Below are 23690 nucleotides of genomic sequence, written 5' to 3'. Positions count from 1 at the left end.
TTGTGTATATTATATCGCGTTTCTGTTAAGCTTCTAAAAGTTGCACAGTGCACCTTTAAAATAATTTGAAATCTGTACTCTCCCGATAGTTTTATGTCATACGCCTATGAATCTGCGCAGTGGAATTAAGCGAAATAGTAATGTCTTGCATGCTGCTTTGTTATGATTTCTACCAAGCAAGACTTAGGGCTTACATTATAATTTAAAATATCATCCATTAAAAATTATCTGTGGGTCCTGTCAGATTGATTTCCTATTGATAGTGACAATAAAGAGTACAAGTCCCATCGTTCCACACTCTTTAACAACATCATCAAGCTGCTGCCCTTATTGTTGTTATTTAGCGACCTCTAGCGCGAAAAAAAAATCACATATTGTGCCTTTAACAAAATAACTTCCTAAAGTCAAGCAGATTTCAAGCTTAATGCAGAAAGCCAAATACTTCAGTCCGCAAAGCATAATATGCAACACATGCATATACTTATTGTTGAGCCCTGAATGTTTTAGATTTACTAAATGTCCTAACAGAGACAGTGCAAGAAATCAAGGGGCTGTAAAACATGCAAAAATAATAAACATGACATGTAAAAACCATTAGACTGTGATTTATGTTCTGAAGGAAGTCCATTAATCGCTAGAGGAAGTACAAACAGATAGTTGCCACGCATGACTAAGAAGGTCAAGCATCTTTGGAAGCAGTCTTACGCAAGCTGAACAAATAAAATATCTGTCAATCTGGCTATGATTGCGCGCTCGAATATTAATTTGAAACGAAAAAGCAGTGCTATATGTAGGAAGCGAGAGGAAATGGGGCCAAGGCGAGAGTTGCTCTTGGGAATGCTGTAATTTGTGGCTGACACAGGTGGGACGCTTCATCCCAGGCCTCATTTTTTTCTCTCTCCCCATGATGTAGGTGCTGACAGGGCAGTGAAGGCAGGTAGTTATTTTAAACACCGTGTAAATCGCGTCCTCTGAAACGCATACTGATCACCTGTGTCCCGCATTCCGGTCTCGGAGCGGGCCACCCAGAGCATCGCTCTGTGTCATAAAGAGGGGTTAAAATAGACCGTATTTGTACAGGCACCTCTTAAAAAATGAAGCCAGGCGTCTGCAGAGAGTTATGCTTTGTGTGACGCTTGGAGGATTTTTCATCGAAACAGATCAGGGTCTCATGAATAAAACTTTGCATCTTTTTATGCAATGTATCGGCAGTTAAACAATGGTGGAAGTTCAAAATAAAGTTTTTTTGGTTTTTCTGGTGTTCATAAAAGAGATGGAAATAAAAAAAGCCTTTTCTTCATTATTCAGTCTAAGTTTGCTGTAATGCAACAAACGTTGACCATGTCACAGGCCTATTTGCTGCTTGTTATTCATCTTATAATGTATTGGAAACACTTCAAGTGTCCATTAGTTGCCTTGTTAGCATAATGCTTTGCTAGTGATTTCTGCATGGACTATTAGGTGACGCTCCAGTTCTGACCTACACCCACGAGCGCGACAAGGACACCCACACGTACATGTCAATTCAATCAATAATAAATGAGCAAATATAGAAATCGACACGTAACAACATTCAACGGCACCGCCGCGCATTCCCCATGTCACTTTCATCACAGGCAGAAGGACGAAAAATAAAAGCGTCTCCACCACACAAGATACTCCTACTTATCATATTACAGGCACACATGAGCCCGCGCGCATGGCTTGACCCGGTGTTAAGTGTCCGCGCTAAATTTCATTGCTTCCATCTACTGGAAGGCTTGCCAATATACTGGCAGCGAATTCCTAGAGGAAAATAAATGGCAATAAAAAAGAGAAATGAGAGCCCTTGCAAGCTGAGACGAGAGGGATTTTTTCCTTCTTTTATTGAAGCTGGCTGGTGTTAGGAGATGTGACTTGGCAGAGACGCGGAGGCTTAGTCAGACGGCGAACCTTGAAAGCCGATAGCCGAGTAACAACTACGGACGGATCGCTGAGGCTTGGGAATGTAATTAATTGCGCACAAATTTCTTTGATGAAATGTTATGTAGTGATAAGCACTTGGCCTGGTATCTTTAAGTCTCTGGATTTTCGGTGACAGCCCGCCCTCTACACGTCTGCTGCTTTCTGGGAAACATCGACTCGGCTTCCAAGACCCAATTCTGTTGTTGTATTGCAGCCAAGTTGTATTGTCCATATACGTTGGCATTACGTATAGCTTACATGAAATAATAAACAATTTTGCAGCATTTTTAATGCTGATGGGGTACACATGAATTTTTTTAAAGGTAAAAATTCAACAAATTTGTCAAGAGTGAATTAAAATAACACATCAATTATTTACATACAGAAATATAATTATAAATTAGCACTAACTAACCTAGATTTTTATATAAGGCACAATGCACAATGCGTTTTGGTTTTGGCTCAATCATTCCAAAAAGATTTGAGTTTGATTAATTATATTTTTACACAAGCAACACACACTCTCTGCTACAAATGACCATTTGAAGTTTGTTTCTAGTACTTACAATTCTTGGACAATTACACCAAACGTGACAGAAGTGCAAACGTTACAACTTACCCCATAGGTGGGGTTAAATGTAACAGGCAGGGGATTAGTTGTAACACTTGCTTAAAATTAAGTTTGCATGCAAATATTTCAATACTATTTTGTCTATATACTTGAAGTGATTATTGTTTATATATCTGTCTATAATAGACATGTATCCACACTGTATTCATTCATCCAGCCCTTTTCTAACAATAGTTCAATTATAAACGAATACAAATGTCTAAATATGTGAGAAAAAGCAGCACGGTTATGACAAAAAAATTTATATGTGACCCAGTCTGTAAAAACCATACTACAGTTTCAAAATCAAATTCTGAGATAATGAGCATCAAAGTATGATTTGAGCCATTAATTTCATTATGATTTCAATCTTTGACGTGACCTTATTCAATCAATATTAAAGATATGAACAAAAATAAATTTGACACACGATTCTTGATAAGACAGGCACATTTATTTTGTTGGCAGTTAGCAATCATTCGTTTGTAGCCTATTTAAAACAACGGTAGGAATTACGCTAACGTTAGCGGTTTTCATACCGTACGTGCTGAGGGGTTAATTGTAACACAGTGTTACAATTAACCCAGCTGGGTCAAAATATTTTCAAGCCCACCAAAAAGTTGCTAAGAGCTGCAGACATATTTCAAAACGATGCTATGTTTCAGTCAATAAGACATTGATTAATATGACAGAGCATTGGATTTGGTATGTTAAACACCCAACTCAGAGACCGAAAAAAAAAAAACATATAATGAAAAAATTTACTTGGATGCCACCAAAACACTCGTTCATCAATAACTCTTTGGAAAAACATTATACATTTCCAATTATTTGCGGGAGATTGTCTTTTTACAGCGTGAAAAAATACTGTAAAAACAAAAAGCTCAACCTTGTGCAACAATGTAAACAGTCCGTGTTACAACTAACCCCGCATTAGTTTTTGCCTCGCGCACCCCTACTGCAAAAAATCATGATAGCTAAAGCATTTAATTATATTAATAAATTTAACCTTATAGTAAAATGTGCCACATATTTGTTTTGTGTGTTTTTTTATTAGTGATAGACCAATATATTGGCTGGCCGATATATCGGGCCGATATTTGCGAGTTTTATGTGTATTGGCGATTTTTTATGCCATTATTTACAGACAGAGTGCTGGAAGCCGCAAGCAATTGCAGGTCATGTGACTAAAAACAACCAACCTTTCCATGACAACATCGAAAGCTCGGCCTAACTGAACAAAGGGTGTTTTATTTCTCATCTCTATGGGGCAGTTTCCTGGACAGGGATTAGACCTAGTCCTAGACTAAAATAAATGTCTGTCCAAACTAATACCATCTCTTTTTAACAACATGCCATTTTTTACATAATTTTTATAATGTAAATTGAGTGAGCAAAAGCAGTATCGGCTCCAAATATCGGCTCAAGAAAATCGGCAGCCTGTATCGGTCATCGGCTAAGGCTGATGAAACAAAAATTGGTATCGGCATCGGCACTGAAAAATCCATATCGGTCAATCCCTAGTTTTTATGCATGTGAACCTATATAGTATAAAGCTGAAAGTATACTTCAGTTTTTTACGCATTCGCAAGGGCGCTCATACAGTAAGCATGACGCAAATTTTGTCATCAAAGTAGTATGATGTGGTACCAAAAAAAGTATCGGGTACTACGTACTGTACCCAGTGGAAAAGCCCCCAAAAGTAAGCTCAAACCGTGGGGTACTATACAATGGAAAAGCGCCATTAGTCACGACATTGCACAGCATCTCATACCTTATTGCTTACGTACTGTATATCTTATATAAAGTTGGTAAACAAAAACACCATGCCAGGATGTAGCAACCTCCTCTTTTATTGTCATTGGGTGCACTGTAACTAGCTGTTCAGATATGATCTGAGAGAATTGAAGTCTCCGGTCGCTCTTAATATCCCACTTCCCCTCTCTGCTCTTCACTTCATTATTAAATCTGGGAATTGTCGCCATAGATCAGCATGCAGCCGCAGCGCATTATAGAGCCATTTGAAGGAGTGGAACATGAGTAGTGCTGAGCACAAGCGGAGGATGGATGTTAAAAGCATATTGATTTGTCTATAATGCCATTGTACATCACTAAGTTTTATATCCATATAAACGCATCTTCTGAGTTGTCGTCGCGGCAACAGCTTGAAGCGAGACTCTTGGTGTGAGTGATGCGGTTGAACTGCACTCTGCGCTGTGTTTTTATTCCCTGTCCACCCCTCCTCTCCTTTTCTTTTCATTTCACTTTTCTTCCTTCCTTCAAGGTTTGTTTGCCCTCGGGCCTTTGTTGAGAGCTGTCTTCGGCATCTTAAAAGCTGCACAGGTGGAATGAAAGGCAGGTTAAAGCTAATTGTAATCGTCAATTACGATCATTTCCGCAGTCACTACGGCAGCATCCGACAAGGTCACCAGAGGTCGCCACATGAGCTGTAGGGGAAGCATGATGAACGGGACATGCTTATGAAAGCTACAAAATCGTCTTTTCTGACATTTACTGTACGACCTGATGTTGAAGCATTAGGGAAAGTTAGATGTTGAGTGACGCTCCGACGGAGAAAGGCGGTGGACGTAACCTCAAGTCTTCACGAGGAGCGTACCGTTGAGTCTCAACGTGACAATGTGCGAGCAGAAGTACGTACTCAGGCGTAACCTTAGCCTAAATAAACATCCACTGAGGCCTTTTAGCCTGACCTGAGCCCTGATCCCTGTTGACAGGCTGCTACTTTAGATGGGACGCGATAAAGGCAGCTTGTCTGTGGCGGTTAAGAGGCCCGGCCCTCAGAGATGAGGAGGTCATAGCGAGGCCACTTGGGTTGGCGACGTGACACAGTGGCTGTCCAAGCAATGACGGAGCGTTCGCAACCACGCAGCACCAGCTATGATGCCCCCTGCAACCTTCTGTCAGATGCTGTTGTCGTCGGGGTAAACTCGCTCAGGTTAACCGCTCACAGCAGCATCCAACTACAGGCTGCCAGAATAACAGAACGCTCAGATGGAGGTCCAGGGAGCTCATGCAGTGACTTTTAATGGGCTAATTGGGAACAGAGTCAAGAACTGTGTGTTTTGTGACCTATATACAGAATTTAAAGCAGTAAGCCATGAGAGGTCATGCATTACAGTTATTTTACTACATTTATGTGACACAAAACAAGCTATATGATAAAGCAGCTGTGTTTAGAAAATGATACACTGAATGTATTATATTCATTATAATTCTTTCACTGGGTAATTTAGTTCATTATGCTGTTTGTGGGCTGGTTACAGCTTTATTGTAAACATCCCTTTACTACTTAGCATATGCATAGAGTATTAAACTGATGTGTTAAACTACCGCAGGTGTCTTTATGGGGTATTTGGCTCATGCAGTCACATTATAGATTACGCCTTTCGGATTCAAAAATATAAATTTGATAATTAAAAAAAAAACTTGATTCACAACAGTGAGTTTATACTAAGTGAGTGAGTAACACTGCCCTACAAAGGCAAGTTTAGACTTATAGTGAGTTTCAGTTGTCAGTTAATTTCTTCTATATTTTTATTTTCTCGAAAAAACATAAAATTGACTCAAGATACTAATGCAAATAATAAAGGAGGTCTTGAATGTCTCAAAAATATCAATAAGTAATTTTTGACCAAAAACAAAGTTACTGCCTTTTGCCTTTGTAGGGCAGAACATGTGTATGACGTAACATCATTTGACTTTAAGTAACGTGCAATTATATGTTTCAAACAGAGATGGAGATAGAGAGGCAAAAGGTTTGCGACCCCTCTTAAAGGGATGGCTAGGAACTTTCCATAGATATATACACTAGATGTCGCCTTGGGGTTCTAAGCATACGTCAAAACCGCCGCCATCTTGGAACTGGGGTCTTGTCATAGGAAGTAGCTAGGTAACACTGTTAGTAATCTCCGCCTGTACTTCAAATTCATGGACGATGCCTGACTTTTGTGCTGCGTTTGGATGTTAGGCCTCATAGCACTATGCATTATAGATTTTCATAAATCAAAACTTTATTTTTTCTGGACTTAATGCTAAATACATGTCTGACTGTTGGAACGAACCAAAACAAAACCTAGAAAATCGCATTTATGACGATTTATGGTGATTTTATTTCCGTTACACCATTCAATGACGCTGATGCAGGGCTCCCCTGTTTCAAGATGGCGGCTCTATTTGACACATTCGTTCCAATGAACGGCAATAGCCAAGGTGACATCTAGTGTACATATCTGTGGGAACTTTCAATAGCAGGGGACTATTTTCGGGCAGTGCTTAATATCATTGCACCTCCTGCAGCCATGTTACGGCTGCAAAGTCCTTGATTATTACGCCAGAATGAGAGTATAGTTCCTAGCCATATCTGCCTAGAAAATCGCAACTTTTAATATTCCATCGATTTTAGTACACGATGTAACTACAGAAGAGTAAAGTTGTAAATAGGAAAATTATTAAAACTCTTTGGTTATTTTTTTTAACATAATTAATTTCTGCACATTCATTATGATCAATGAAATAAGGTGATTGTTTTATTATGTTTTATATAGAGAAGGTATAGAGAACAGTGAACAGGAAGGGAAGCAGCAGCTCATTTGCATTTACACTTTTGCCTGCACACCCAAAAATGGGCCTTTTTAACATGTTATGATATATGATCTATAGACAGTTTCAGTAGTAACAATATAAACAAGTGGCTTTCGTGGTCAACACGTAACTTCCTGTAAACTCAGCTGAGAATAAATAACAACAAAGTCCTTTTAAAGTAGTTTAGTTATATAACAAGCAAAATAAACAACACGTAGATTACCTAGGAAACCAAAACATTGTTATTTTCGACGAGGTATTTGTTCAAGAGTTCAGTTTAGCAACTAGTCAGACCATTAAAAAAACTGAAACTGGAAGTAAAATTCCGACCAGACGCATAATTGCGTCACCGCACGTGCGTCCGATAAACCCGTCTATAGGGTATCAGGACCTGAAATGTCACAGTGGCTATAGGGGTTGCACACCGGACGTGCAGCTCAGCGCATCGCAGCACCGTTCTAAAAATAACCAAACACATTGTTTTCTATGAGTATACGCACACCGGCACCGACAGGTGGCGCCTGTCCGCGGCGCTCAGCTTTGACTCAGGAAGTTGCTCAAATCCCTGTCGCGCCACACAGCGCCACTCACATAGTTTAACATTAAATAACATCATTTTTGTCCCAAATCGTTAGCGATTAACATTGGCTACTTACGTATATTTTGCATTTTGAAGTAGACGCTATCTGACTAAGCTCGCGCTATTTAATGTGCACTTCCGGTGTACGAAACCTCTGAGTTGTCCTAGACGTGAGCTGCGTGTCCGGTGTGCAACCCCTTATGGACAGGGCTTTGTTAGTGTGACATCACATAAACAAGAGAATCAAAACAGCATGTCTGGAGGAGTGGGTTGATTTTTTCATTGTAGGGTGGTTGTATGCACACATTTATGGGGATACATGAGATTAATGTTACATCTTGAAATATTGCCGTATTAGGTGGCCTTTAATAATTTATTTAGTATTTATAAAAGTATTTATTATCTGCTTTTTATTGCTCTACAACACAAGTATTTTAATCCTTCTTTCTGAAAATAAGCCATGCAACTTATAGACCCAAACCTCCTCACTTATTGTACACAAATGTCAAGATAATTCTCCCTCTACGGGCCGCTACAGAGTCAAAACGGCATTCATGTTGTGCCGAGAAGAAAGCAAAAAGGGAGATATTTAAAGTCTAGTCAATGGAAACTGAGGGATTTGACTCTGCAGCAGGAAATAGACAATTTATTATAAGCAGCCTAGCACACCAGTGGATTATCTATAAAACTTTCATGGACATCCCTCGGTGCCAGGCGGCCATAAAACCTGCCGAATGAGGGACTTGTTAATTTACTTGTTAAAGCAAATTAAAATTTTATAAGCGCTTTTAGGTAAATGAGATCCTCTTTCATTGGCGCTCTTGTGGGATTCTCACTCTCTCTGTTGGCTCCTCGGAGGGCAGGTTAGTGGAGCTGAAACGCCACAGAAGAACAATAAAAGACGGTAAATTGTTCCGGGTTTTATTACTGCCCGGCCTCGCAGCTGCTTTGGCGCGTAACTAAGGAAGAACAGAAGCCGATAGCAACAGCATCCCCTGAGCTTCTGCTGGTAGCGAAGGTTCAGGCTCGCTCAAAGCGGAGGTTTGGATAAAAAGGGTATTGGGGTTTGTGAGTCAGCCGCTGCATTGGGTTCTGGACCGAGAGACTACTTCAATAGACTTGTAAAATTTTATCAAGCAGTTTCAGAAAATAATTGACTACATGTGCAAACGATAATCCTATAAAAACTTCAAAAGACGTTTTAAGAGTCTAGTCAGGCACAAACTCGAGAGTCTTTCAAAGGACGCCTGCACTCATTATTTGAGCTTTGTCTCTACCTCCGAGGAACCTACGGTGAATTTGTACCAAAATGCGTTTGTACATGCAGTGGGATCTTGTACACCTCAAACCAAAGCGTTACACAATTGCCCGCATTTGACAACTTTGAATGGATGTTCATCTAAGATCTTGCCTTGAGCTGTGTTATTTTTCTCCTGTTTTACGAGTACTCCCTTCTCAGAATCGACTAATGTGGCTTTTACAACCAGGCTCTTAACATATTTCAGCATTCTTTCACATTAAGGCACCATTCTCCAAGAGTGCCATTGAAATCCACAGTTCCTACTTTCGCATTTAAGGGCCCATTAAAACTGTCTGTCTAAGCTATTGGTCCCTGCGTCTATCAGACGGTTCGTATAAAATACACTTAGGCTTATGGACTGTTGTACGGGCGATTGTAATAGATGCATAGCTTTAGCGTGGTACGAAATCACAGTGAAGTCAAATAAAAAGTTGTTCATGGCATTTAAAAGCTGTTGGGAAGTGCTATCTGGATTTGTATATCCACAGGGTCATGTTTGATATTATGCTTGGCCTTTATTTACTATTAAAAACGCATCCTTTATAGTGGATCTCTCACAGCTAAGTGCAGCACTGTAAAATGCACTTTTGCGGCCGATCACACGAACAGGGATTAACACGTACAGGTCTCCATGACCTTTTTATGAGGAAGGCAACGCGAGAACCTCTTTCCATTACTGCCTCTCATCAAAGGCCTGGCAGCATAAATTAATCTTTAATAGCGTGGAGGCTTTTGTGCCAGGGAACCATGCTGACTGCTTATTGAAAACAGTTGTTAATTCTATACTTCAGTAAACTCGGAGAGGGTGGGGAGAAATCAGCCCTAACCGGGAACAGATTGAAGCAAAACAAGAACTTACTGTGTTGAAATTAATGGCAGATGCACTTACTGGTAGTTTAAATGTTTCATTAGATGCTAATGTCTTACTGTGTTTTTAATTGTTGAGGAATTAGTCGCTGGAATATGAAAACCATCTGTTTGCGATCTTCCTGGAGGGAGATCTTTACCCGGGCTTCGCCCTCGGGGTTGTTAAAGGAGTTTTTCCCTTATGGTGCAGTGTGCCGGAGCTGTCAGTCTTTATTAACGTCGTTATGATTGCACGAGCAAGACTGCGAAAACGCTCAGACACCCGTATGCGCACACTGTACATAAACAACATTTATTACCAGACTCTTATGTACACACGCATGCACTTTCTTACGCAAACACGCCCGTACATATGGGAGATGCTGGCTCACCGCTTTCGCAAAAATATTACACTTGCACCCAGCAAGAAAATTACATCTAAACATCTGTGACTTTGGAAAACAAAAGGATTTTTTGGGAAGATGTTAACGCAGCTGGTTGACATACAGTGCATGTGAATGGGGACTGACTTACAGTAACATCTTACTGTCTGTTTCTCACACAAGCTATCGCATGTCTTCACTTGAAACTTCACTTGGAATGCATTTATAATACTAACATGTGAATATTTTGTAGTTTAACACAGGGGCGTAGCCAGAATTTTATTTTTGGGGGGTCCTATCCTAAAATGAGGGGGCAACTCAACTATATATATGATGTAGATGGCACATTGTCACTGAATATTCGATGAACTCGTGACATGAGCTAATCCAATCAAGTTTGAAAATAGCTTCATTTTACCGCGCAGCATTTTGATAGGTCAATCTATCAATCAGACTAAGAAATAAACATTTTCTTATTTTATTTTCTTTAATTTATTTTACCAATTGGAAATATGAGGGGGCCGGACATGTAAAGGAGGGGGCCAAGGCCCACCCAGGCCCCCTCGTGGCTACGCCTCTGGTTTAACAACATTAGATTCCCATACATTTTACATGTATGCATTAGGCAGATGCTTTCATCCAAAGTGACTTGGGAAATGCTTTAAGCTTTACATTTTTTATCAGTACATGTGTTTCCTGGAAATTGAACCCATATCCTTTGCTCTACCAATCAGAAGACCTTTACGTTCAACTATTGATAGTCATGGTATTTTGATAAGTCATGGGTTTGAAAAGACATGAAGGTGAGTAGATAATGTTAGTTAGTTAGTTTGTGTGTTTGTTTTTGAACTGTCCCTTCAGATAAGCAGTAGATAAGTGCCAGAAAGAACATTGACCCTATAAGTATGTACACAATAGTAGTGATCATCTATCAATAACAATCATCCCACGTATGGCCATGATAGAGGTTTATTCACATCTGCTTTTCTTCTGATTTATTGACTCAATTCATTTAAACATTTAGATGGTATTTTGTTGTGACCACCAGCATTGAGCTTTTATTAATCGAATCTCAAAAACGTAGTCCTGCAGAGAATATTTAGAAAAAAAATACTTACATTTTTAACAACTATATAAGATGGCATACCTAAGAGAAACCTAATAACACATCTTACACTAATAACACAGCGGTAATTTGGGTGAAATATGTACCCGCTTAACCAGTTAAAGGTAGATGTGCTGTCTGGGTATAATACAGTATATGTGTGAATATGCGATTATAGACTGAAGAACTCACACTGTAACCTTTTTAAATAAATATATGCACCGCTAATCTTTTTACATTTACATTTACATTATTCACACAGAATATAGCGCAGCTGCTTTCTTGCAGTAATGTAATAAATCCTTTTCTTTCATAATGTCTAACCTTAACTATTAAACTTCCTTGTGTGATTGTATACTCTTACAGTATGAGAAAACATATGTTGTGTCTTCATTCATTATAATGTCATGGAAATGAGAGTTCACTACAATATTACTCTTTTTTTTTTTGGCTCTTCATGGAGGTTTTGTCCCATTCAAACAGGAACAACCCTTGTAACAGCTAGTTAAAGTGATACACTTGTGGTACGATGTAAAAACAGAATTTTTTTCTTTGTTTTTTTATGTACACACAACAATGTTGTTAAAACGATCACCATTCACAAAATCCACAAAACAAACTAAAACCTGTATTATGCATGCCTGGCCAGTTGGCAATGTCACGCAATGTCCAGACGTACATTAATATGTATGCACACTGTAAAAAGTAAAATGTTGGATCAAATAAAAAAATTACTTCAATTGGTAATACCTAAAAATAGTTTTTTTCAAATTAGAATTTTATTTTATTTTTACTTTGGATGAATAACATGTTTAGGTGTTACCAATTTAAGTGACTTTTTAAGTTAAACCAACTTTTTACTTTTTACAGTGCAAATGACCTCACAGTTTTCACAATTTTGACATTTACACTGAGACGATTACAATTTTGTTTTCAAAAAAACTGCACTTTGAAACCCACTTTCAAAAGTTAAAGGATTAGTCAATTTTCTTAAAAAAAAAAAACAGACCACCATGTCATCCAAAATGTTGATGTCTTTCTTTGTTGTTTTTTTTTTGAGGGAAACATTCCAGGATTTTTTATTTTAATGGACTTTAATGGACCCCAACACTTAACAGTTTTAATGCAGTTTAAAATTGCAGTTTTAAAGGACCCTAAATGATCTCAAACGAGGCATAAGGGTCTTATCTAGCGAAACGATTGTCATTTTTGGCAAGAAAAAAAAATGCACATTTAAACCACAACTTCTCGTCTTCCTCCGGTCGTGTGACGCGCCAGCGCGACTTCACATAATACGTCATATCATCAAGAGGTCACAGATGACGTATTCAAAACTACTCCCCAGTGCTTACAAGGAGGAACGTTCTGATGTTGTTGTATGTTGAATTATACTAATTAATGTCTTTGTGTCAGTTTATTGTTTAAAATGGTCCGCAAATGTGCATTTCATATATGGAACACGTGACCTTTCAACGTCATTACACAAGTACGCGAGGTGGCTGGAGGAACAAGAGAAGTTGTGGTTTAAAAGTGCTTTTTTTGCCAAAAATGACAATCGTTTCGCTAGATAAGACCCTTATGCCTCGTTTGGGATCAATTAGAGTCCTTTGAAACTGCAATATTAAACTGCATTAAAACTGTTAAGTCCATTAAAGTCCATTAAAATGAGAAAAATCCTGGAATGTTTTCCTCAAAAAACATAATTTATTCAAAGAAAGACATCAACATTTTGGATGACATGGTGGTGGGTAAATTATCTGGATTTTTTTTTTAGGAAAATTGACACATTTTTTAAATTTGTAGGCTTCCAAAACTGTTGTCTTTCAAGTTTTAGTTGAAAGCAGTGTCAGGTAAACGGCCCCTTAAAGGGATAGTTCACCCAAAAATGAAAACTCCCCCACCATCTACCTACCCTCATATCGCCACAAACCTGCACACACCTCTCTGTTCTGATAAACACGAAGGAAGATATTTTTTAGGAATGTTTGTAACCAAATTAATCAGAGGCACTATTAACATCCATACAGTAGTAGGAAAAAAGAATACTATAGAATTCAATGGGGCCTCTGATCAAAATATCTTCCTTTGTGTTCATTAGAACCAAGAAATTTATACATGTCTGTAACAACATAAGAGGAGGCAAATGATGACAGATTTTTCATTTTTGGGTGAAGTACCCATCTAATTCCACAATGGTCCAAGTCATGGAGTGCCAGTTATGGCATTCACACCTACAACCTTTTACTGTAGTTATAAGCTCAGCTCTTTGACTTTTATGCAACTACACCATCCCTGCTGTTACTGTACCTATCCCGCCCTCGTCTCTTCTACCTCCCCTCCAACTCAAGGACCCCCATCTGGACAATTCACTTTTCCCATCCTCCTTATTCTCATTGCCAACTCTTCCTCTTATCACGGTGGCTTGCTGCTGGAGCCAACTGACTCTGCCTGCAGTCTCTGAGCACTCCCTCTGAGAGAGATCCTTTCACATAGCTAATGGCTACAGAAAAGGAACAGTTTCATTTTAATTACATACTTTACTCAAGGGTCCTCTTCCCTGCAGTCCCTTATCCCGCTACTGCGCCTTTAACAACCCTCAGCTTGCACCAGTGAAAAGAGATATTCTCCAACCCTCTTACTGAAGATCGTATTCCCCCTCCCGTGCTTCCGTCTCAAAGAATCTGTTTTTTTACCTCTAGGTGATAGAGGAGTATGCAAGAAAGTGTGAAACAGACAGAGAGAGCATCTGGGAGGGATAGATAGGAAAAGGGCCAATCTATCTCATCATCTCTGTAAACAACCCCCCGGTGCGCCGTGGTCGACTATGCTTTTTCCATTAAGTGACACCGCAGTCATTTACTGCTCTTCTTTACCCATAAAACTGCTTTTTATGTGCTGAGAGATAAAGGTGGTAGGTTTTGGCAGGGCAAAAGGTAAGGAAGCAGGCCGTCTGAAAGGACGTAAATTGCAGACCTTGACGATGGATGCCGGCTCCCAGGAGTATGGCATTGGTCTGTAAATTGTAATAGGGCTAAGATGTTTTTTGAATTTCGCCCACCCCTTTAAAGTTGTCTACACCGCACTGCACACTTGCTTTTTATGGTTTCTGGTCTGGAGTAGGACACCTGCTGTGAATCTTTGGTTCCTTGGAAACAGCTTACAGAATGGAAAGGTTTTTTATGTTGTTTAGGGGCTATTTTATTTCTTGTTCTCACGGGTTTGATATGAGGTCAGGCTTCTCTGGGGGAAATCAGATAGTTGCGTAGGTGTTATTGGCTTTAGCTTTACGAAGTTGATACAGATAGGTTGATGATGTCATAGAATAGGTGCTGCTGTCCCATTTTTGCTTACAAATATAATGAAATTGTCTAAGAATGTGACCCTGTTTATGAAATCAATTATTATCTAATTTAGGTTGGCAGCATCAAAGATTGATTTCAGTCAGTCGGTATTAAGGATATCAACGTTATATTTTTCACTGTGACAGACTGGGTCACAAAAAATGTAAAAAAGACAATGCCAGCTGGATTCAAACCCAGATCGTTCACATGGTCTTCTTGACATTCCCTGACCCCAAATCCATATCTCTGACATTAATAGACTCCTCTAATTAGTTAAATAGGTATAACAATGCATTACAATGTGGTTCAAATAACAGCATCTGTTAACTTTGTTTCTTCTATGGCTTACAAAACAGCAAAAATGTTTCAAGTCTTAAAAGTAGAGATGCACCAATATAACATTTTCCCATTGATACAATAGCAATTATTCAGACTGATATCTGCCGATACCGATGCTGATACCAGTTTAGTTTGATCAGATTTATAAAAGACAAATCAGCTTTACTGATTATTTCCGATAACGTGCGAAAAAATTTGGAAGGAGGAGTTACGAGCTGCGGGAGGAGCGAGTCACGAGTCATGCAACACACTGGATAACTTGTGATTCACTACATTGTTGTTTATATAATATGCACTTACGCGCCTATTTTCAACATAACACAACAGAAATCTTACTTACCGCATGCAACTCATGACCCGGTTGGGACTTTTCAATGAAATCCAGCGTTAAACAAACACACACGCAAAACTCTGCTGCTACCCCAAATAAACAAACTGTATACATTGTTTTCATAATGCTGGCTTACTTGTCTATACTGTACATCCAAAAACACACTTTTTCTTTCATGCCATTGTTGAGTCTTGATATAAAACAAAGCTGTCGCGTGAAGTGATGCCTGTGACTAAGCGTGTCCTCAGCTCTTGCGCTCCCGCTGATTGACGTGTGGGCGTGTTTTCCGGGGGATGTGCCCATGAAAAGAAGTGATACGTATAGCTTACACCTGAAACGTCAGCTGGACCCGTATTCGAAAAAACGCTCTGAAACTTGTACGAACCCTGGCGAAGTGAAAAAATACTCTTTAATGCTGCGTTCACACCAGCCACGCTAGAGGCGCCAAGCGAGAAGGATTTCAATGTTAAGTCAATGTAAAGATGCGTTGACGCGCGTCTGGAGGTCTCGCGGCGCAAATGAGGCATTTAGTGCGGCGCTGTAGATGCGATTCCGCCTCATTCGCGTGTGTAGTTCGCGCGAATGGCGCAAATTGATAGTTGCCGCTGGAAACATACAAGTTGAAAAATCTGAACTTTGGCGGAAAAACACGCCACGGTAATTAATCAAGAGCTTACTCTAGTAGTGACGTGATTACAGGAAGCGAGCGGAGTTGCAGAAGCCCCTCTCATGACGCGAATTTCCGCGTGAATGTCTCGATAACTAGAATTTCACACGCGGCTTTCACATGCGAATGAAGCGAGTAAACTCAAAATGTTCAAGCGTCCAACTACGCGCGGTAGATGCGAATTTGACGCCTCAAACGTGTCTGGTGTAAACCCACAGTAACACGTCCAACTGCTTTTTGACACTTTGCATTTGTTTAGCATAAGAAAACCAACTCTTAAACTGTGTTAATAAGTCAGAATGCATGAAATACCGTTGAACCCCCCCCCCCCCCTCTTTAAAAGTCGTCAAATGGGTTCTGATTGTTTTTGTGTGCTTGTATTTTCCAGCTGAAGCCGGGCCAGAACAACTGTAAGGACAGTGACAGCGAGAGCGTGAGTGGCGAATCCAAACCCTCCATCCGCAGCAGCTCCAGAGACAGACTGACAGATGTATGTAACCAATCAAATCTCTGCACCTTTAAACATAAGCCTGAACCAAATACAATCACAGTTGACAAGTATTACCAGTACTCACAGTATGTATATAGTATACAGTATATTAAATATAAAGAAATAAACATAATGCTTTTTTAAGGTTAGGTCAACCCAGTTGGATTCAGTAGCTACAATAACTCGATGCCTGATGTTATCAGTCAGTTTGCAGCTTTGCTTATCTGTGTCCTTAAGAGCAAAGAGGTTCAATATTTAAACAGGAGTTTACAGTTTTTCTTATCCACTCTGTTGGTCTTAACCGACGTGGCTCGTTGCCAACAGGAACAATAAGAGCGTTTTAAGAGCCAGGCTCCAGTGTTTGTGTTGCGTCAGGACGTGAGGTGGAAAAGCGGAGGTTGTCTACACCCTCGGGCCCTGCGGGCTCTGCTATACAGTTTGTTTGTGCTCGGGTGGTGATAAGCACATCCTATTTACTCAGCTGGCAGCTTCGGTGAAAGCTTTAAGTGAAGTGCAACCGTGCTTATATACCGTAGAAGTGGAGATGACAGGAAGTAACGAAGTGGAAAAATGTGACCACAGTGATGTATTTTGGAAATACAAACTGAAGACATACATATTTAGTGTGCATGTGTGTGTATATATATTATAAATGTATACATTTATGTCCGATTTTATTGTTTGGTTTGCACAACTATGTAGTCCCCACATTTTATTTACATCTTTTATCCAAAGCGACTTTTTATCAGTATGTGTGTTCTTTGGGCTTGAACCCACAACCTCACACACACATTCACTCTTCATTGAAACAGCATTCGACCATATGAACATAATCCATACAGCTTACATAGTATGACGTGTTATAGAAACAGAGCGCTTATGCTTATTTACAGATCTATACTCTGGGTCTACTGTATGTGCGAGCTCAGCCAGCATGACGTAGACCTTTTCCAAACCTTGAATCTTGGCTCCCGCGGTGAAGATGTGAGTGTGGGAGCGTGCACAGGCACTATCAGATATCTGGCATAATTAGAGCTGTCAGCTGGAGGGCGCGGCGAGTCGTCGCAACAGATACGGCAGAGCGAGTTGAGCGCGACCGCTCCTGCGTGTAGCTATAGGATGCTTGGCCAGGCATGAAATGAAATAAGTAATTTGATGTTGACATCAGAAATTGAAATGATACCTGCAGCCGCTCGTCAGGGAGGAGAGAGAAGACCGAGGAGATAAAGCGTGAAGGGGTGGGGAGGTTAGAAGAGGAAACGTTTAGGGATAGGACGGAAAATTATATGGGTAGACAACTACATGTACATTTAATTTAAATTGTTTATTTTTTACTAAAACATTTATATAGTCAGTGTTGTCAGTGCTCTCCCATCAATGTCTTCTCCCTGGATAATAAATTGGATTACATTCGACTGGAACGGACCCATAGATATGTACACTAGATGTCGCCTTGGCTACGGCAGTTCATTGGACTGAATGCGTCAAATAGAGCCGCCATCTTGAAACAGGGGAACCCCGCATCAGCGTCATTGCAAGCAATGGTGTAACGGAAATAAATCATCATGAATGTGATTTTCTTGGTTTTCTTTTGGTTCGTTTCAACAGTTCAACATGTATTTAGCATTAAAACCAGAAAAATAATAAAGTTTTGATATTATGAAAATCAACTTTTTCTAACTATAATGCATAGTGCTAGTAGGCCTAACATTAATACGCAGCACAAAAGTCTGGTGTCGTTCATGAATTCGAAGTACAGGCATAGATAGTAACATACCTAGCTACGTCCTATGACAAGACCCCTGTTTCAAGATGGCGGCTGTTTTGACGCATGCTTAGATGCATCTAGTGTATATATCTATGGAACGGACCAAGCGTGTCGCACAAGCCCTGAAAAGTGAAGCCAAAACGTCTTGATCGCCCCCCCCCCAGTGACTGGTCTTATGCTGCGTTCCAGAGCCCATCCAAACCAGTGGGACTTATCCTTCTTGAAGTGTCCTAGCTCCTACTTCAAAGCGCTCCAGGCATTTGAAGTGGAACGTAAACAGAAAACATGGACGACCGACCGGTCTTCTTAAGGCTCGTACAGACTACATAATTTTTAAACGTCGGACCGAACTGTGCAGTTCACACTACAGTAAAACATCAAGTTTAACATCTTTAAAAAGTGTTCTGGAGCCATTATATAAAAGCGCTGCATGTCGCTAAGTAACTTGGTATATTTTTACTGTAGTTTCATGATAACAGATATAACGACATAATTTCACGCCATAATATAAAAAAACAAGTTGTGTTAAAATTATAGTGTCTAAAACAACCCTACAAGCAGAGAAGTACAATTTATAGTATATTCCTTGAAGATTTCCTCTCACGATGACGCTATCTATGGGCGCCGCCATTGTCCTCCGACTTATTTTTCTGAAGTCGGGGTAGGTCGAACTCCCCCGAGTTCGCCGGTAGGAGGTTCCACTTCGACAGGCATTCCCGTACACTTTTCCTAGTTGGAGGTAGGATAAGTCCTACATCCCACTGGTTTGGATGGGCTCTGAAACGCAGCATTAATATAGGTCATAAACCCCGCCTCCCCCATGTTATTTAATGGGACTTGAGACCAACTAAACAATTTAATTACACTTCAATTATCTTTTTTCTGAAGCTGGTTTCTGTCATTTACTGTAGTTTTTATCACGCTGATGTAAATTCAAGTGTTTGTTTTAAAAAAAGTTAGTTATTTTATGCTATAAAAACGGTGGTGTCACGTCATGATTGACAGCTGTGATATGCGCATTCTGCGAGAGCGAGGGCGGGGCCTTGATTTCACAGTTTTACTTCCTGCTCACTACTGCGCAGGACTGGTCCCAAAATCGCTACTGCGCAGACTCAAGACCCAAGATGTCCGCTTCGTATCGGGACACTGGAGGCTTCACTTTTCACCAATGGAAGAGAGCGAACGGGCGTCGTTCATCTTTTTTTACAGTTTATGGAACGGACCACTTGGTGAGAGTTTAGAGACTGCTGTGTCTTTGTTTTTACGGAAATATGTCTCAGCGTCAGAGTTTCTGACACCGCCATTCAGCTAGACGGGCTAGTCTCGTTTCGTGCCGACAGGAATACAGCTCTGTGTGACTCGCGGCAGTGGCGTGTGCGTTTATATGGAACACGGATGGTGTAAGTTCATCGCTAGTGGAGTTAGATGCAATCCATTTTATTTTTAAAAGTGCCAACACAGACGTCAGCCAATCAGGTTGCAAGACTGGAGAACAGAGGAGCATGTATTGATGCCAATGTGATTGGCATTTGTCACTTTGACGATGGCGTTAGGGCCACGCTTCAGACACGCTCTCCATCAAGCGTTGATGCTGTTGCCCCTTGTGAATGTACCGGTACTAGACGTACAATTTTACCATTATGTCCTATTGTTATGTGTTCATTTGGACATAAATTGTCAGCGTACCTTAAAAATGGTCTTTGGCCTGTCACTGAAAGTTTCAGAAACCGGTGTGCTGATAAGTGGATGTAATGAAAGTACTTTTATTGCCTGTGCAGTTTCTCAGGGTCACATTTAAAGTAGAGCATCCCAGTCCTGAGGGAATGATGGAAAGCAGGTTATTCACAGTCACATCACTACTTCATACCAACAAAATGAGGAAGATGAAATGAGATCATCTTTAGTTTTGACATGTTTATGTTCATACTTCCATAGTACTGCACACAAACAGTTTCATGAAAGTGAAACAAAATGAAAGAAGATCTCAAGGGTCTGTGGCAAAGTTGGGGTTATGGGGAGTAACTCAGTATCTGTTATAAACTGTCTGGCAGTGTGCTAATGATGTCTTCTCTGTCCGACTCCTTTCTGCTGAACTGATCCATCTCTGCTTGGATAAGACGAAGCCAAGGTCAAAAAAGGTCACGTCGTGCCATCTTGCTTCCTTCTCTAGTTTAATATTTTTTCTCTTTTTCTCACCCCGCCTCTTCCTCTCTTTCCCCCGTCCCTGTGCGCCTCCAGCTCATTAAGCTACAAATGGTGCATCAGTCTTGCTCTAGCCAGCGGTAACCCCAAACCTTGGATAAATTGGCAGGCCTGCTGTATTTGCTTCGCAGCCCCGGGTCCCCTTTCAGCCCACGTTTGAAGCCAGCGCGGCAGCGTGGTTTCCCCAGGCGGGGTGACTGGAGGCCAGGGCAAAGGGGGTGTGTGGTAGAAAGGGACGAATCAAACGCACATGTGTTTAGTCTCTGCGGCAGGAGTGAAATGCCATCATTACCCGGCTGCCTATCAAATAAATTGCCAATTACAGGGCTCCGGATTCCAGTAAACAGCACATTAGTGCTTTCTTCTGGGGTGTGTATGTGCACGTTTGCGTTGGGAAATGAAGAGGGGAGGGGCATAACGTGCCCCCTGAGCTTTTGCTGTCTTTGCCCACCCGTCATCATCTTGCTGATGAGACGCGAAGCGGGAGATGATAATGAGGTCAGTTGATGCCAGGGACGAAACTAAAGTAAAAGGCTAAAATATGACAGTTAATTTAACATCATTTTCACCACGGTATCCCTCCCACGGTGGGACCGTACTTAACGCGGCTCTTTACTCTCATTATGGGCTGGTAATCTGACACACAAAGAAAGACAGTCAGACAGAAAGACAGACAGCAAAAAAGGCAGAGAGACTCAGAAAGCGATGACATTACCTGCTCTTTGGTCGCCATAGTAACGGTACTTTGGGATTGCTTGGTAACACATTTTATTGCTCATTCATCATTCAGCAGGGCCTTAACAGAGGCATGGCAATGAAATATTTACATCGAGGGTCAGGTGGCAGTTTGGCCTGTTTAGTTGTCTGTCAGATGGGGGTGTCAGATATTTGGGCTTGATGCACATGCATGCATTCTCAAGATCAAAACAAGTAATGCTTTCAGTGATATTCAGCAGAGAAAAGCACACCTGCAGAGTTTAAGGGTGAAGAAACCCCATCAGAATAAAAGGACACTGAAAATATGCTCATTTTCCAGCTCCCCTAGAGTTAAACATTTGATTTTTACCGTTTTGGAATCCATTCAGCCGATCTCCGGGTCTGGCGCTACCACTTTTAGCATAGCTTAGCATAATCCATTGAATCTGATTAGACCATTAGCATTGTGCTAAAACATAACCGAAGAGTTTCAATATTTTTCCTATTTAAAACTTGACTTTTCTGTAGTTACATCGTGTACTAAGACCGACGGAAAATTAAAAGTTGTGATTTTCTAGGCAGATATGGTTAGGACTATACTCTCATTCTGGCGTAATAATCAAGGAATTTGCTGCCGTAACATGGCTGCAGGAGGTGCAATGATATTACGCATTGCCGAAAATAGTCCCCGTGGTAACTTTCAATATCAGGGGACTTTTTTCGGGCACTGCGTAATATCATTGCATATCATATTAATTTACCCTGAAGCCACCCGAGTTACATATGTCCATCCTTTTCATACGAACACATATGCAGATATTTTTGAAAATGCCCTAGCTCTTTGAATCTTTATAATAAATGAATATTAGGTCCACTCCATCAAGTTCAAAGAATGTGCATAAATCCTTCGCAAAAGTAATCCAAAAGGACTTTTAAGGGTAATCTATGTTATTTTGTAAGATAAATATACATATTCAAAACTTTACAAAACCTTACAAAATGCTTCAGATATCGGCAGAGTATCAGCGTAGTGTAGGCACTTTTCATATGCCGAGGGCGGAGGCAAAACAACGCTTTGCATCCACCATACATCACAACAAAAAGTGGGTAGATCAGGGGGTTATTTACATTTTTGGCTGAACTATCCTTTTAAGAGCTTTTATTCAGGATATAATGCAGTATCTAATAATGTAAAATTGATTATAAATTGAATATTGATTTAAAATTAGGGCTGTCAAAAGATTAATTACGATGAATCGCATACAAACTTTTTTTTGCATTATTTATGTGTGTGCACTGTGTATAATTGTTTTATTTATATAAATACACACACATTCATGTGTATGTAAGAAACATTAACATGTGTATTTATTTATATTTTGATAGATTTTATTTTATAAATGTAAATAAAAAATATACCTAAATAAAATTTTTCTTAAATTTATACATGTATGTGTGTGTGTGTGTATATATATATATATATATATATATATATATATATATATATATATATATATATATATATATATATATATATATATATATATATATATATATATATATATATATATATATATATATATATATATATATATATATATATATATACACAGCCAATATATAAAAGCATTATACGCAAAGCAATGCATTTGACAACTTCTCTCAAGTGGCGCCTTCTCCGCAGAGGGTAAAGTGCACAACTGATGTACCGCATAGTTGTAAAATATGTATATATATATATATATATATATATATATATATATATATATATATATATATATATATATATATATATATATATATATATATATATATATATATATATATATATATATATATATATATATATATATATCGCAATGCATTTGACAACTTCTCTCAAGTGGCGCCTTCTCCGCAGAGGGTAAAGTGCACAACTGATGTACCGCATAGTTGTAAAATATGTGTGTATATATATATATATATATATATATATATATATATATACACACACACACAAACACATATATAATGCAAACACAAACTTTTATTTTATGTACGTGATTAATCGCAATTAATCTTTTGACAGCCCTATTTAAAATACATAATAAACATATATTAAACATATAATTAGTACCTGAATGAATTGTGTGTTATTAGTTTTACCAGTTGTTATCAGGGACAACAACTTCGCAATGTTGCAAATGACCAATCAGATTCAAGTATGTTTTGTGAATTATTGTTTTCTACATAAAATCATCTTACATAATGTAAAGGACATTCAGTAAAAAATAACATTGATTTTTTTGTTATTGACTGAGTAAGGTCATGTCAAAGATTGAAATCAATGATTAAAAATCAAGCTTTAATGCCCCAAATTTCATAATTAGATTTCACAGACAGGGTGAAACGTCAACAGTATAAACAATGTACTACTTAACAAATCAACAGAATCCTTAAAATTGTTAGAAGTCATTATTTCTTACTGTACCTCACAGAAAGAAAAA

The 23690-nt window shown here is 39.4% G+C and overlaps 1 protein-coding gene across 7 annotated transcripts in view; it reads left to right on the top strand.

Annotated features, from left to right (window-relative positions):
* Positions 1–23690, top strand: part of auts2a (activator of transcription and developmental regulator AUTS2 a) — a 400535-nt gene that overhangs the window by 170760 nt on the left and 206085 nt on the right. For all 7 annotated transcript variants that reach the window (XM_055208395.2, XM_055208393.2, XM_055208397.2 and 4 more), the window contains one exon: positions 16437–16538. In XM_055208395.2, the coding sequence (XP_055064370.1) occupies positions 16437–16538 (102 nt within the window). The remainder of the gene's footprint in view (positions 1–16436; positions 16539–23690) is intronic.

Source organism: Misgurnus anguillicaudatus, chromosome 12 (assembly GCF_027580225.2).
Source record: "Misgurnus anguillicaudatus chromosome 12, ASM2758022v2, whole genome shotgun sequence".
Taxonomy (NCBI): domain Eukaryota; kingdom Metazoa; phylum Chordata; class Actinopteri; order Cypriniformes; family Cobitidae; genus Misgurnus; species Misgurnus anguillicaudatus.
Note: the sequence above shows the minus strand (reverse complement) of the source record. Positions and strands in the feature narration are given on the sequence as shown.